General features: G+C 42.6%; 2 protein-coding genes and 1 non-coding gene across 4 annotated transcripts; 2 read left to right on the top strand and 1 right to left on the bottom strand.

Annotated features, from left to right (window-relative positions):
* Positions 1-4,744: 4,744 nt before the first annotated feature.
* Positions 4,745-7,197, top strand: LOC112569543 (multidrug resistance-associated protein 1-like). Its single transcript, XM_025247350.1, has 5 exons — positions 4,745-4,962; positions 5,236-5,337; positions 5,693-5,757; positions 6,121-6,315; positions 6,825-7,197. The coding sequence occupies exons 2-5, from the start codon at positions 5,266-5,268 to the stop codon at positions 6,934-6,936; spliced, it is 444 nt and encodes a 147-aa protein (XP_025103135.1). The 5' UTR covers positions 4,745-4,962; positions 5,236-5,265; the 3' UTR covers positions 6,937-7,197.
* Positions 7,198-8,202: 1,005 nt separating this feature from the next.
* LOC112569705 lies at positions 8,203-8,321 on the top strand. Its single transcript, XR_003100516.1, has one exon. It is a non-coding gene; the product is annotated as a 5S ribosomal RNA (ribosomal RNA).
* Positions 8,322-8,630: 309 nt separating this feature from the next.
* LOC112569514 lies at positions 8,631-15,781 on the bottom strand. 2 transcript variants are annotated; one of them, XM_025247321.1, is made up of 4 exons: positions 15,539-15,781; positions 11,785-11,884; positions 11,174-11,284; positions 8,631-10,431 (listed from the first exon to the last, which is right to left on the bottom strand). In XM_025247321.1, the coding sequence occupies exons 2-4, from the start codon at positions 11,855-11,857 to the stop codon at positions 9,794-9,796; spliced, it is 822 nt and encodes a 273-aa protein (XP_025103106.1). In that variant the 5' UTR covers positions 11,858-11,884; positions 15,539-15,781; the 3' UTR covers positions 8,631-9,793. The 2 variants fall into 2 exon arrangements, with proteins under 2 accessions (XP_025103106.1, XP_025103105.1); XM_025247320.1 differs by having other exon boundaries at positions 11,785-12,026; positions 15,539-15,780.
* Between the last annotated feature and the right edge of the window lie 211 nt (positions 15,782-15,992).

The raw sequence follows: 15,992 nt of genomic DNA, 5'->3' as shown, positions 1-15,992 counted from the left end.
GGACGCGCTGGTGTGATTAACTCCCCATGGGGGCTTTGAGGAACCGTGAAAAATGGACAGAACTGGTGCGAGGTCACCGTTGGTCAACGAGCATAAAGCTGGGTCACATGACAGTGATTTGTCACTGGCCACCTTACAAACTCAGCTTCATCTCCATGTTCCGGTGAGATGGTCGAGGAACTCGGGAAAATGTGCTTCTGGGGAAGAGATGGAGATGAAAATGATGTTACAAAACCAGATGCGTAGGTAGAAATAGTAGGTTGCCATGAGAACGCTGCGGTAGGTAGAATGGTATTCGAATATTAACGTCTCTGTTGGTAGACCTGTAAGTCCAGATGTAACTGTGCTTTCACATGATCATAGACTTACAATGGTGGAAGCAGCACACACACACACACAAACCACTTATCTTTTTAGTCTTCTTTGTCCTCTAGTGCCGCAACCATACCACCCCAGCGGATCCGGTTCTGGGCCGAGGTCGATCTCCTCCTGGTCTGTCTCCGAACCCTGCGTTCATCTGTGGGTTTAAGTCCAGAACTTGTCTGGTTAAACTCGGTGTCAAATTTGCAATAAATCAAATTGTCAACCGTACACTGCAGTCTATGCAAAAACTTATAAATACATTTTTTACTAAAACAAGGATATCGGCCGGCAGCTCTTCCTTGCGATGTAAGTGTCGAAGCAGGACTGAAGTATCGTTGGAAGTCAGAGAACATTGCAGTGTACTGCTGACGTCAAGCATGTCTGTAAGACACAATAACAAACACGTTAATGCTTTGTACAAAGCCAGGATCGTGTGTTTTCACGAGCAAACCGTCGATGTCGCAGTTGAAGATGTGAAAAATTTTCACGGGTGAGTCCCGTGAAGTGTCCTGGTGACCGTTAGCACGGACACCTCGTGTCGCGTAGTCACTGGGTCAGTGGAACTTATTCTCTCCCTTGTCTTGCTTGTGTCTTGCCGTCCACACAAAGTCCTCGACATTATGGGATAGCAATTGTCATGAACTGTGGAGGACCGGCCATCTTGTCACTTATTTCTTGTTGGTGTTCTTTGTAGGGTACTGTTGTCCGTTTTCGATGTCCTCCATTGACTGGGCAGGCAACTCTGACCACGCGTACAATGATGTCTGAAGGGGAGAGGATCGGGTAGGTTGTTGCCGTCTGTCTCTCCGATCTTGTTCACTCCATTGAGTATGACGTGTGTGTTCCTGGCAGTTGGAGGGACCTAGGGGACAGTAGCAGAGTGTTCGTGGTCCGTCGTGCACTAGTCATCTTCGTTAACAGCAGCCTCGTTGTCGATGACGTCACCGGTTCTGGGGCGTGTGCGTCTCGGTTCAGCGGATTTGTTCATTGTTGTAAACGGCGAACTTGACTTCTTCACGAACTTAGACACGTTAGTTGGTAACGACTGAATAGCCTGTGGTAGAGACGATGGTGACTGAGGAAGTGACTGAGTGAGTGAAGTGAGTGGTGAGTGGTGTGTTCAGTGAATGACAGTGAGTGAGTGACGTGAGTTGAGTGAGTTGTGAGTGAGTGAGTGGTGCAGTGAGTGAGTGAGTGAGTGAGTGAGTGAGTGAGTGACGTGAGTGAGTGAGTGGTGAGTGAGTGATGAGTGAGTGAGTGAGTGAGTGAGTGAGTGAGTGAGTGAGTGAGTGAGTGAGTGAAGTGAAGTGAGTGAGTGAGTGAGTGAGTGAGTGAGTGAGTGAGTGAGTGAGTGAGTGAGTGAGTGAGTGAGTGAGTGAGTGAGTGAGTGAGTGTGATGAGTGAGTGAGTGAGTGAGTGAGTGAGTGAGTGGTGAGTGAGTGAGTGAGTGAGTGTGAGTGAGTGAGTGTGTGAGTGATTGAGTGAGTGAGTGAGTGAGTGAGTGAGTGAGTGAGTGAGTGAGTGAGTGAGTGAGTGAGTGAGTGAGTGAGTGAGTGAGTGAGTGAGTGACGTGAGTGAGTGAGTGAGTGAGTGAGTGAGTGAGTGAGTGAGTGAGTGAGTGAGTGAGTGAGTGAGTGAGTGAGTGAGTGAGTGAGTGAGTGAGTGAGTGAGTGAGTGAGTGAGTGAGTGAGTGAGTGAGTGAGTGAGTGAGTGAGTGAGTGAGTGAGTGAGTGAGTGAGTGAGTGAGTGAGTGAGTGAGTGAGTGAGTGAGTGAGTGAGTGAGTGAGTGAGTGAGTGAGTGAGTGAGTGAGTGAGTGAGTGAGTGAGTGATGAGTGAGTGAGTGAGTGAGTGAGTGTGAGTGAGTGAGGTGAGTGAGTGAGTGAGTGAGTGAGTGAGTGAGTGAGTGAGTGAGTGAGTGAGTGAGTGAGTGAGTGAGTGAGAGTGGAGTGAGTGAGTGAGTGAGTGAGTGAGTGAGTGAGTGTAGTGAGTGAGTGAGTGAGTGAGTGAGTGAGTGAGTGAGAGTGAGTGAGTGAGTGAGTGAGTGAGTGAGTGAGTGAGTGAGTGAGTGAGTGAGTGAGTGAGTGAGTGAGTGAGTGAGTGAGTGAGTGAGTGAGTGAGTGAGTGAGTGAGTGAGTGTGAGTGAGTGAGTGAGTGAGTGAGTGAGTGAGTGTGAGTGAGTGAGTGAGTGAGTGAGTGAGTGAGTGAGTGAGTGAGTGAGTGAGTGAGTGAGTGAGTGAGTGAGTGAGTGAGTGAGTGAGTGAAGTGAGTGAGTGAGATGAGTGAGTGAGTGAGTGAGTGAGTGAGTGAGTGAGTGAGTGAGTGAGTGAGTGAGTGTGAGTGAGTGAGTGAGTGAGTGAGTGAGTGAGTGAGTGAGTGAGTGAGTGAGTGAGTGAGTGAGTGAGTGAGTGAGTGAGTGAGTGAGTGAGTGAGTGAGTGAGTGAGTGAGTGAGTGAGTGAGTGAGTGAGTGAGTGAGTGAGTGAGTGAGTGAGTGAGTGAGTGAGTGAGTGAGTGAGTGAGTGAGTGAGTGAGTGAGTGAGTGAGTGAGTGAGTGAGTGAGTGAGTGAGTGAGTGAGTGAGTGAGTGAGTGAGTGAGTGAGTGAGTGAGTGAGTGAGTGAGTGAGTGAGTGAGTGAGTGAGTGAGTGAGTGAGTGAGTGAGTGAGTGAGTGAGTGAGTGAGTGAAGTGAGTGAGTGAGTGAGTGAGTGAGTGAGTGAGTGAGTGAGTGAGTGAGTGAGTGAGTGAGTGAGTGAGTGAGTGAGTGAGTGAGTGAGTGAGTGAGTGAGTGAGTGAGTGAGTGAGTGAGTGAGTGAGTGAGTGAGTGAGTGAGTGAGTGAGTGAGTGAGTGAGTGAGTGAGTGAGTGAGTGAGTGAGTGAGTGAGTGAGTGAGTGAGTGAGTGAGTGAGTGAGTGAGTGAGTGAGTGTGAGTGAGTGAGTGAGTGAGTGAGTGAGTGAGTGAGTGAGTGAGTGAGTGAGTGAGTGAGTGAGTGAGTGAGTGAGTGAGTGAGTGAGTGAGTGAGTGAGTGAGTGAGTGAGTGAGTGAGTGAAGTGAGTGAGTGAGTGAGTGAGTGAGTGAGTGAGTGAGTGAGTGAGTGAGTGAGTGAGTGAGTGAGTGAGTGAGTGAGTGAGTGAGTGAGTGAGTGAGTGAGTGAGTGAGTGAGTGAGTGAGTGAGTGAGTGAGTGAGTGAGTGAGTGAGTGAGTGAGTGAGTGAGTGAGTGAGTGAGTGAGTGAGTGAGTGAGTGAGTGAGTGAGTGAGTGAGTGAGTGAGTGAGTGAGTGAGTGAGTGAGTGAGTGAGTGAGTGAGTGAGTGAGTGAGTGAGTGAGTGAGTGAGTGAGTGAGTGAGTGAGTGAGTGAGTGAGTGAGTGAGTGGTGAGTGAGTGAGTGAGTGAGTGAGTGAGTGAGTGAGTGAGTGAGTGAGTGAGTGAGTGAGTGAGTGATGAGTGAGTGAGTGAGTGAGTGAGTGAGTGAGTGAGTGACTGAGGAAGTGAGTGAGTGAGTGAGTGAGTGAGTGAGTGAGTGAGTGAGTGAGTGAGTGAGTGAGTGAGTGATGAGTGAGTGAGTGAGTGAGTGAGTGAGTGAGTGAGTGAGTGAGTGAGTGAGTGAGTGAGTGAGTGAGTGATGAGTGAGTGAGTGAGTGAGTGAGTGAGTGAGTGAGTGAGTGAGTGAGTGAGTGAAGTGAGTGAGTGAGTGAGTGAGTGAGTGAGTGAGTGAGTGAGTGAGTGAGTGAGTGAGTGAGTGAGTGAGTGAGTGAGTGAGTGAGTGAGTGAGTGAGTGAGGAGTGAGTGAGTGAGTGAGTGAGTGAGTGAGTGAGTGAGTGAGTGAGTGAGTGAGTGAGTGAGTGAGTGAGTGAGTGAGTGAGTGAGTGAGTGAGTGAGTGAGTGAGTGAGTGAGTGAGTGAGTGAGTGAGTGAGTGAGTGAGTGAGTGAGTGAGTGAGTGAGTGAGTGAGTGAGTGAGTGAGTGAGTGAGTGAGCTGAGTGGAGTGAGTGAGTGAGTGAGTGAGTGAGTGAGTGAGTGAGTGAGTGAGTGAGTGAGTGAGTGAGTGAGTGAGTGAGTGAGTGAGTGAGTGAGTGAGTGAGTGAGTGACGTGAGTGAGTGAGTGAGTGAGTGAGTGAGTGAGTGAGTGAGTGAGTGAGTGAGTGAGTGAGTGAGTGAGTGAGTGAGTGAGTGAGTGAGTGAGTGAGTGAGTGAGTGAGTGAGTGAGTGAGTGAGTGAGTGAGTGAGTGAGTGGTGAGTGAGTGAGTGAGTGAGTGAGCTGAGTGAGTGAGTGAGTGAGTGACGTGAGTGAGTGAGTGAGTGAGTGAGTGAGTGAGTGAGTGAGTGAGTGAGTGAGTGAGTGAGTGAGTGAGTGAGTGAGTGAGTGAGTGAGTGAGTGAGTGAGTGAGTGAGTGAGTGAGTGAGTGAGTGAGTGAGTGGTTCTTGTCCGTATTTGGTATCCGCAGGTTGGTATCGTTGGAAGGACAGGGGCAGGTAAGTCCTCCCTGACGCTTTCTCTGTTCCGCTTGATCGAGGCCTGTAACGGCTACATCATCGTCGACGGCGTCAACATCGCCGACATCGGGCTCCACGACCTGCGCTCTCGTATCACCATCCTGCCACAGGTAACTATCACATATTGTCGCCAACTGTGACATGTCTTAAGCTGACTAGTAACAAACATCAATACAAACTCGTATCGCTTACAAATATAATATGTGGGCAGTCGTTCTTCAGTCTTGCAAGCAGACGACAACACATGTACAGAGAGCAGACTGAGGGTTTAAAAATGAATTGTGTCCACGCATGTAAACGGCAAATGAACAGCTTTATATCAATAAAGTACAAACGTTTTTCTTTAAGAGATTGGCTGACCTTTGCTCTTTGTCCGATTCTAGGATCCCGTTCTCTTCTCTGGCACCCTACGAATGAACCTTGACCCCCTGGATCAATACTCAGATGACCAAATATGGAAAGCTCTGGAGACTGCTCATCTTAAAGTATTTGCTCCGTTCCGAGATATCTCTCCATTTAAAATACTGTTTTCTAGTCTTTGTAGTCGCACAGACATTCTTCTCGTTGTGACTTCATACTCGCTTTTTTAACAAGAAGAAAAAATGTCTTTATAGCTCGTATTTCAAGGTATGTGCTATTTTCTAATTTTTTACGCTGCCTTGTATCCTGACATTGATCGTACTTTCCTGATTTTTTCCATATTAAAATCATTAATTCCATTTTCACTAAAGCGTAGAAAAGTTTAGAGACTAAAGACACATTACCATACAAATAATAGCAGATGTTCGATCTTTACAATCAAAGAAAATGTGTGATTGGTAATTTCATTCACGTGTGTAGCGCTTTGTAGAAGAGTTGCCAGAAAACCTGAACCACCATGTCGGAGAAGGGGGACAGAGGCTAAGGTAATCGAGTTCTGTACATCCAAAACATCCCCCATACCACACATACACACATGTACGAAAGCAAATTCAAAGAGGCATCTATTCAACGCAGTCATTGTTTCGGACTGAATGATTATTACTTTATTCTGCCAGCACGGGTTGAAAGGAAAAGTTTAAGTTAAACCACTTGTGCTTAAACCACCATTAAAACAATTTAAAAAATAAGAACAGAAGAAATCACAGCCAATGTTTGTATCAAACGAATAACAGAAGTTTCATTTTTATAAGCCACGTTCCACTTTAATTATTATTTGCTTTTCCACTCGGGCTGATTGTTAAATCTTTTCTTTCGGCTTCAAAATTTCTCATCTAATTCGATCCCAGCGTGGGTCAGCGGCAGTTGGTGTGTCTGGCCAGGTCGCTACTTCGCCGAACCAAAATCCTGGTCCTGGACGAGGCCACGGCCGCCGTTGACATGGAAACGGACTCCCTCATCCAGAACACCATCCGTGAGGCCTTCAGCTCCTGCACCATCATCACCATCGCACACCGCCTCAACACCGTCATGGACTACGACAGGTGCAGCATTACTTCACTCTAGTGTCTGATATGGAAAGGATTTAACATTTGTGTTCTTTCCGGGTGTAAACAAAAAAACCCACGTAATATTAATGAGCACGAAGTTTATTTTAGTCAGTATACAATAAACAACAACAAATAAACATACTTTTATTTAGTACAAGGTCAGCTTTTCTTATAAACATTTTGTCCCAAAACCTGATAAAAATTAAACACCGTGTTTGCCATTGGCAGATATTCTTTGGCTTTTTCGTTCATAATCAGTGACACTTTAATTTTTTGCTGGAAAGAATAGAATTCAATGTTTTAAAAAAAACTAAAAATACCCTAAATTATAATTAACGATAATTTGTTAGCTTTCTATCAATACTTGATCTTAGAGTCTTAAACGTTCATTAAAGTGAAAGTGATTGTCAGCGTGAAGCAAGAGAAGAGAAAATTATTTATAAAACTGTGGAAAATATACATCGAGAACATAAGCAACGATATTATTAATCTGTTGTTTGTAGGATCCTCGTGCTGGATGAAGGGTTGGTGAAGGAGTACGACTCGCCCCACGTGCTTCTTGCGAACAAAAAAAGTATTTTCTACAGCATGGCCAAGCACTCCGACCTTGTGTAAGATGGTGAAGGATGTAAATCGTGTGTAACTTGATTAAAGACCCTGATCTGACTTGACATGTCTAAGGTGATGAATGTATAAAAGTATCAAGAATGTTGTCCTGGGTACGACTTAGTTACTCAGACAGCTGAGCACTGTTTCAAGTTTAGAAAACGTTTTGTTTACTCACTCATTTTGCTCAAAATAAAAACCTGTAGATGTAGGGCTAGAGTTGACCTCTCACCACCACCACCACCACTACCTCAACACACAAGCACTAACAGAAACACACACATATAAACAAAAAGTAAATCTTGTATTACTGGACTGCTGGCAGACGATTTTTTCCAGTTAACTACTAAAACGAGGCAGGAGACTACAAAGCTTCCGGTTTAGTCACATTTTTTGTTGAGGCTCGCCGAGACTAACAGCGGAGAACTTCGCAAGAGGCTAAGCGTTGGTCTTGGCAGACAGACAGCAGTCCACCTTTCACATCGATGACAGTTGACAATATAGAACAGCCAGTTCACTCCAAACTGTCACATACTGTCTAGAAAATTATTGTGTTTCATTCGTAAGCCAAAGGAAAAAGATTTACACTACAAACTCCAAACGACAGTCTTCATATGGGTCCGTAGTTATAAAGTGAGGTCAAGTGTTGCCCTGGGGCAGCATGGGAAACCGAAGGACAAGCATCTTGTTGCCGAAATCTCTTGTTCCACATAACATTTTATATTTCTTTGCATTACATCTCAAACCGTTCTACATCACATCATTTACAATGTTCGACATTACATCTTACACTAATCCGAAATTCATCTTACACGGATAAGCATTAGTGGGAGGTTGGTAATCCTCGTCTCTGGAATCATGGGTAAAGTCTCGTGACTAACAGTTTGTGACACAAACTACACACAGTCTTCTTGCCATGACACATCGTCTTCGGACATCATGACCTCGGTGTATCTACCCTAGTGATCACATGTTTCCCTCTGTCTGCTTGTGGGTAACATCTATAGGCCATAGCTGCGCTAAGGTGGTTGTCGTTGGCGTGGGACTTGATGGGAGTTGCGTCGGCGGTTCGTAGGTACCCGGGCTGCTGTCTCCATTGAGCGGGATGGTGTTGCAGGGGTGGAGCAGGTGTCTGGTGTTGGTCGTACTGGCTCACCTTGCTGGCTCTAAAGGCTGTCTCGTGCAGTTTATGTTCGTGAAATTCTGTAGGCCCACGTTGTCTCTATGCAAGGTAGTCTACAATTTGTTTTATAGTTTTCTAAACAATCAGCTCTCGCCTACGGCCACACCCCGTTGAACACACCGGTTCTCGTCCGATCACCGAAGTTAACCAACGTCGGGCCTGGTTAGTACTTGGATGGGTGACTGCCTGGGAACACCGGGTGCTGTAGGCAAATTTTTTATTATTTCATATTTTTGCTCTTTTATTTTTGCGCTGATTTTCTTCTTTCTTAAAAAATAATTCCGTTGTTCTGCTGCTGCGTTGTCGCGCATCACCCCCAGTGTCACCAGAAGCACGCTCGCGACCACTCGCACAGCCGGCACGAACAACGCACCCAGTCGCTCAGCCTGGACTGACCTGTCCAACCTTAGAAAACGAAGACCACAACAAAGACGAAAAGAACGATACAAATACGAAGTTTAATCCAAAAGTTAAAAAAAAAAACAATAAACAAGAATACACCTAAACGAGTACACGCAAAAGAAACGGGGACTACCTCACACAAAGAAAAGATCAAAGTTAAACATCATCACACACCCCGGCACAGTACAGTACGTAAGAGTAGTTGCCCCTGAGTCTTTAATATTTCGCAAACATCAGGAGCATGAGGCGCTCTCTCATTCTCTCATTCTCATTTTCTCTCTCATTCTCTCTCGCATTCTCTCTATCATTCTCTCTCTCTCTCATTCTCTCTCTCTCTCTCTCTCTGATTGGTATTGTCTGCAGGCAATGTTGTGAATGGTACACCAACGTGACGTAGTACAGTTAGCGCCGCTCGTTAATCGCAAGTGCGAATTCGTAGCGGATTATTCATTCACTGATTGGGGATTGGAGGCTGACATTTACAGGTTAGTTTTTTATCACCCAAGTCTACTGATATCTGATAAAAACGCTAACAGTCCAGGCTGGTTTTTTAAGTATACAGGACATGAAAGCAATCGCAGTAAAATAGAAAAGGAATTGTTTCACCGACGAAAATAGAAAACAGTGAGAGAAGTGGCGGGAAATTTTCATGTACTTTAATGATTCCATTAGCATTTTTCCTAAACAAATTTTCAGACAAACGCATCATCTTACAACAATATAATACAATACTAGTCACAAAGATCATCCAGATTAGATTATTTCAATAATTAAAAAGTCATTTAAATCACGAAAACGGAGAAAAATCCACAAAATGTTTCTTTGAGGGTAAAAGTAGTCAGCAAAATGTAGAAAGAAAAGCTGGAAATGTATAGACTAGTATATGAACTTAGCTAGATGATGGCTTCCTCACATTCGCCCGAGGTAAAACTTGGAAACTTCTTGTCCTGTAAATTCTAAATCCAAAGTGTGATATGTTTTAAAGATAATCGGAGAGAAGTCATACATGTTTGATATTTTTAACCTTATATGTTAACAACACTCTAGAATTGACTCTAGCACACAGTCAAAACACGGATACTCTTGGAAACAATGTTCCTCACCATTTTAATTTTGTTTTATATTTTGAAAAATTGTCGTTTGATTGTTAGAACGCATATAAACATTTTTCACCGTTAACTTTGCAACAGCTTGAAGAAAGATGTTCACGGTCATTTCACAGATGCTTTTCACAAAAATGTTCCCCGAACGGAATCGAACTGCCACAAACTTCTTGAAAACTCATTGTGAACTTTTCGCTATTCGAGATCTCTTGACACTCAAGTTTCTGGGGATGTCGTACACAACCCCTGACCTGGAACTCTTCCTTTGATCACCAGAGGGCGTGCTGGACTTCCTGCCCGCCCCCTTGTCCCTGGTCCACACTAACGTGTTGCCGTATGCAATCCTCTTGATGGCGATTTTGGGTACATCATAGATAGCCTCGCTTTCAGACTGCCGCTTGTCCACTGTGCTCCCATGTCTGTCTACAGTTTGTTCTGAAACCTGTCTACTGAAAGCGCCCCCAGCGCCATGTCTGTCTACAGTTTGTTCCGAGAGTTGTCTACCAAAAGCGCCACCGCCGCCATGTTTTTTGCGAGGCACCACGGGACTTTCCACTTCATCCTCTACAGACTCCAGACATTCGCTCGGTCTCTGGGAAATGTTGTCTGTACTGGGCGCCATGGAGACGGATGTGGGTGCCTTGTTGACATGACGACCTGGGTTTCTGCTGCGTCTGTTGTCGTTGTCGGCGTTCCTGTCGTTGACGGCCAACATCTCGTTGTCGGTGTCCTCCACCGACAGGAAAAATGTTGACGAGGCTGTGCAAAGGTCCGGGTACTCCACTACACTAACTTCATGGACTGATTCGCGTCGTCCTGAAATAGTTGCAAAATACTTTAAAATAGTTAATATTAATATTTATCTTAATAAGTGGTTGTTTCTTAACGTACTTCTGACGATCATTGGACTTTACATCATGCGATTTGTTTTACTGACAAAACCACACAGAAAATTTATTTAAAAAATACTCAAGTCAATCTGACAGTCAGTCTCTTTTTACTAATTTAATGCTCGTTAAAATTGTAGACTGGTTCTTAACTGACCACTTGGCCGAAACTAGCATGGTCAAAATAAACTTATGTAATAAATGAAGGGGAAAAACAAACAAACAAAGAAACAAACAAACAAACAAACAAACAAATGCAACAGCTCGTAAAGATTGAACGGATGGATAAACAAACGAACTAAAGGATGAATGCACGCAAGCTAAACACACATAGACTCTCTCTCTCCGTCGTTCGTTCTGTCTCTTTCGCTCCCCCTCTCTCTCTCTTACACACACTTTTCCTGTAATACCAAAATCGTAACAAAATATACTATTCGTATTCGTATAAACCCCTCCTTCTCTCTCTCTCTCTCTTTCTCTCATGCACAGACACGCGCTCACCCACGAAAGTGAACATAACATAGACACGTACTAGACATACTTCGGCACATTAATACAATGACCCACTCACAAAGGCCCACATAAACATGTATACAAGCACTCGCACGTGCAAAGATTCACGAATGCTCACATCCACAACGCTCGCAGATATATATAACACACATACGTACGTTTACACAGCACGACGATGATGATGATGATAGATGTGACAAAGACGATAGCAGCTACACCGCCAGCGATTGTCGCTATATTCCAAAAAGTCCAGAAACTGGGCACTGAGGCTGTAGAGTCCACAAAATGAATATTAATAAACAAATAGACACAGAGACAAGCAAACAGACAGAAACGTGGATGGACACACTGAACAACCAACACACATCTAGCCAGCCAAATAATCAGGCAAACATGCAAACATGGGAAGAAAACAAAGAAGAACCATAGCACAGAAAAAAACTCGAAAAGAATAGAGACATACAGGAATAAGATAACCAGATATTTGTGTATGTACTCATATAAACACGCTCTCGTACGGACAAGCATGGACACTGCCAATAGAATAGTTTTAATAAGAAAACTCATATTTAAATCGCTTTAGTAAGACTTTCGTTCAATCTGACATTTAAGAGCTGTCAGTCCACCAGGAAATTAAAGTGTGAATACAAAAACACACTTTTATAATATTTCTCCATACATGTTTACAACACAAAGAAAGAAAATGTAATGATGTGTATATACTGATTATTTGAGGGTTTGAGAACCACTGATGGCTCAAACTACTCACCAGTCGTTTTGACACGTGGTGTGGTCACAGTGATGTCAGACGACGCATACACGGGCTCACTGTTCATGTTCATGTTGGTGCTGTTTTCTTCCAACAGGCTCTGTGTTCATAGAAAGTTCGAGATCAGAGTCAGGCACGCCAGAAATATTCTCACTTGACTTAGGTTCTCAAACATCTGGAAGGAGGACATGGAGAGCCTCAGCACTGCCTGTCAATCATCAAACCATTCCTCACCAACAGTCCTGAAAATCAGTGTCTTGCTTTCAATGAATCCAAATCCTGGCGGCAGTTTTTACCCCATCATAAAATTTGTTAATTTATTAAACATGGATCATAGCTGAAGAAGAGATTTTCCAAAAGCATTTGTCACTCAGTCTTTTGATTTTTGGCAAACTTGTATCATCCAAGTCATCAAAATAATCTGAATACTAGTCAGCGACTCTATAAATGATGTCATCATCCCTCAGACATTTATTATCTTTCCCTCTTTCCCTGCTTCCAATTTTGATAACAAAATTTTCAAACAATTCCAAATAAGAGTAGATTTCAAGCTATGATAGGGTCTTAGACTGGAAGATATTTACAGGCAAGGATAGACAGAGTAAACAGAGAAAGATAAAATATAAATACTTGATAGGCATTGTGCTTTTCGTGTAATTCTTCTTATATTCTAAATCTCCCCTCAAAAGATGGAGAACAGAAAGCAGATAGAACCATTGGAAGATAAGACTAATAAGTCATCCAAGAAAGGTTACATTGAAGATTACCAGAACCGTTTCTCCCCGATGGCTGACGAGTCCAAAAAAGGACATCATCCTTGTACTCGGTGATTGGAATACCAAGGTAAGCCCAGACACCTAACAGCAAAGGTGTGAAAGTTTGACTCGGCGACACCAACAATAGGAATCTTGGACACCGAGAGTTTGCACAGAGCTTTGACTCACTTATGCAACACCTGACAACCCCAAAAGAAATCAGTAATTAGTTCTCATCAGTAACTATGGCTTTCTTCTGTCCCCTGTACTGTGAAATACACCTGGAAACATCACGTGACACACTTCATGAGCATCACACCTCCGTGTCCATCAGACGGAGGCCACAAACTAGCCTGCGCTTATCCGATGACAATGATCTGATAACAGACAGCAACGAACTTCAAGCTTCCATGAGCAAAAAATAAGTTTAATTATTAATAAAATCTGATGCAACAACAAATCTGCTGGTACAGTCTCTTGTATCGTTTCTAGTGTAAACAATAGTTAACGGGGTGTTTGTTTTTCTTTCTGTCTGCCTTTTTTGTTTCTGTCCGTTTTTTTTTTTTTTCTCTTGCTTTCTTTCTTCTGTTCATTCATTCTGTCTCTCCACTTAAACGTAGGGGAAAAAATCTACTCAAATGAATGTAACATGCTTGACAGCACACGTACTTACATCAAGGAGGAAATATTTTTATTTATGTTGAAAATGAAAGCAATGTAGACAGAAATATTGATGTTGAATGTAAGGTGCCCTTGTGGTCACCTACAGCATCTATGTATGGAAGACGCATTGTGTCATAAAACCTGGAAAGAATGTGTGCTAGCGAGAGGGTCAAGGTTCAGCATTCAAAACAGTTGTATTGTTCGCTCTCTTGCGATAAAGAAAAAGACCTATTATTACAGTGAAAACATAGAATTTGATGAATATTTCCTCGTATAGACATAAACTGGAATAAGCAGGTCTGTAATCCAACAGATTTCAATTGTGTGCACATTCAGGCTTCCTTTTAAGCATTTACATTGACGGGATAATAATGTGAGCCATCTTTGTTTCATCTACACGCCTGTTTTCTCTCTCTCTCTCTCTCTCTCTCTCTCTCTCTCTCGCTCTCTCTCTCTCTCTCTCTCTCTCAGTGATGTGAACAACATGGTCAAACGTGTGAAACCGTTTCACAAACACTTGTGCTGCTTCCTTGAAAAGAATGCTTACAAGCAACACAAGCATCTGTTCCTTGAATGGCATGCTCACAGTTATAGAAACTTTCTTAAAAGCATGAACTTCCGTCTTCCTTATTTCTTCTCCATCTTTCTCTCTCTTTTAACACCCTCTCCACTCTGAATGAGCAAACTAACGACCCGATGAATTTAATGAATAAATATATACATTGATGGATTCAATAAACAAATAAACTACTTATCAGCTATAATAATAATAATAATAATAATAATAATAATAATAATAATAATAATAATAATAATAATAATAATAATAATAATAATAATAAATTTCCATAGTGGGTTTTTCCTACACGGGGACAAGATACAACGAGCAGTAGGTAATAATTCCGTATGACAGTGAAATGTAACCTTTGTTATATTATGTTGCTGCACTTTTTAGAGTTCATACACTTTCATTTGTGTCTGTCTAACAGGAGGAAGCAGGAAGTCAGACAACAGACTAGCGCCATCTATTTCCGGTACAACCAGGCTAACATATCAGGCTGGGTATATATCGCCGTATTTTTACATTTCACGTACGCCCAGGCTTTCCTGTCAAGCTAGTTTTCAACAGCACTGTTGCCCCAGGCTAAAAAAATTAATCTTCTTACAATTCTCTAAATTCCGTCTGTTTCTGCTGCTATTTTGTGCCTCATCGTATCATCGTAATGACTCTTTATCAACACAGGTTACAGCACTATTTTCACTCTCTTCTTGTAAATATTCTTCCGCATACTTTCTGGTCAAGTTGTTGCCTCATCGTGAAATTCGTCTACTTATTTTACGTACAATAATTTATCGTCTGCTTTTTTTTCTCTGTTTATATATCTAACTATGATATATAAACTAGACTTTAATTGGTGAGCAGCTGTCGGACTTTGGCCATTGTCCACCTTCAGACAGCAGTGCTAGCATAAATGTGTTGTAGAGTTTCAGTTAGTACGTGTGCTTGACTACCTAGACTATAGAGTATAGTATAGGCTGAGACAGCAGGAAGTGGCATGTTGGTAGCTGATGCCGTATTGGTATTCAATAATAAAATCATGATGCTTTTCTCATGGAAAATGTCTTTAAATCACACGAATTTCACACACTTGAACAGAACAACTGTTAACAAGTTCGAGTTGCATACTTCTAGTCAGACTGCCAAGATGGCGCATGATGATATCAACACTTTTATAAAACTGAAACCACTCTACACTTACGCGCGTGCGTGCTACATAGATTAGCGAGTGTCTCAAAAAAAAAAAAAAAAAAAAAAAAAAAAAAAAAACCCGAGGGAGAGAGCGAAAAATATAAGCCAAACCAAGATGCAAAGTTTCCAGCCAAATAAAAAGAAAATATAAGCTACAAGACAAAGGACGTGAAAAAAAAGGGAAGAAAAAGCAAACTGGTGAAAAGTGATTAGGAGTAGTCAAAGTCGACAAAGAGGGAAAGAGAGATAGGAGGGAGAAGAAGTAAAATATTGATGACAAAAGGAAACGAATCAAGAAGACTACACATGGAAAGAAAATTGTATTTGACATCGAGTCGGTGACTAAAGCACGGTCCTGTGATCCGATGAAACACAATTATAGAAAAATAAATGGATTTAAAGAAAGAATTCTACACAGTCAGTCAAGTCACTGCTATAAAACTGTCTTCATGTCACTGCCGTCGTACAGTCTTCATGCCACAGCCATCAGTCTTTTATCCTTCCTCATGAGATGCTACAACGAATCGCTCATGCAACTTTATTTTTAATGTAATGTAGATTTAAAAAAAAAAAAAAGATTTCAAACCTTTTCTTAAGTCCATTCAATCTTCCTTCATCATTCTGACTACTTGACCATCGCTGTCCATCGGAAGAAGGTTCGCATGGCGGTGAGCCTCTGAAGCACACCAGAAGTGCATCGTGCTGTGTGTGTTGAACATGTCGCTTGCACTCCAATAAGCATCCTCGTTCAATACAATTTTGATTATTCTTAAAGAGTGGACACGCCAAAGAGTTAACAAACGGCAAGAAAAATTGTTTCTTCCTGGTCCTTAAAAACAATGACATACTGAGCACATGGTTAATAATAATAATGTGTGTTTCATGAGGAAGAGAGATGTTTTCACAGCATTGTGCTGTATTTACCACAGGAACAGAGGACAAAACACACACATGCACACAAACAGACACGTTTATCCATCCATTTATTCATTTGTTCGTTGCACTCATCAAGGAAGTCAGACAAAAGAGAAATACATATA

This window comes from Pomacea canaliculata, linkage group LG7 (assembly GCF_003073045.1).
Source record: "Pomacea canaliculata isolate SZHN2017 linkage group LG7, ASM307304v1, whole genome shotgun sequence".
Classification (NCBI taxonomy): domain Eukaryota; kingdom Metazoa; phylum Mollusca; class Gastropoda; order Architaenioglossa; family Ampullariidae; genus Pomacea; species Pomacea canaliculata.
The sequence above is the reverse complement of the archived record's forward strand: the minus strand, read 5'-3'. Positions and strand labels throughout refer to the sequence as shown.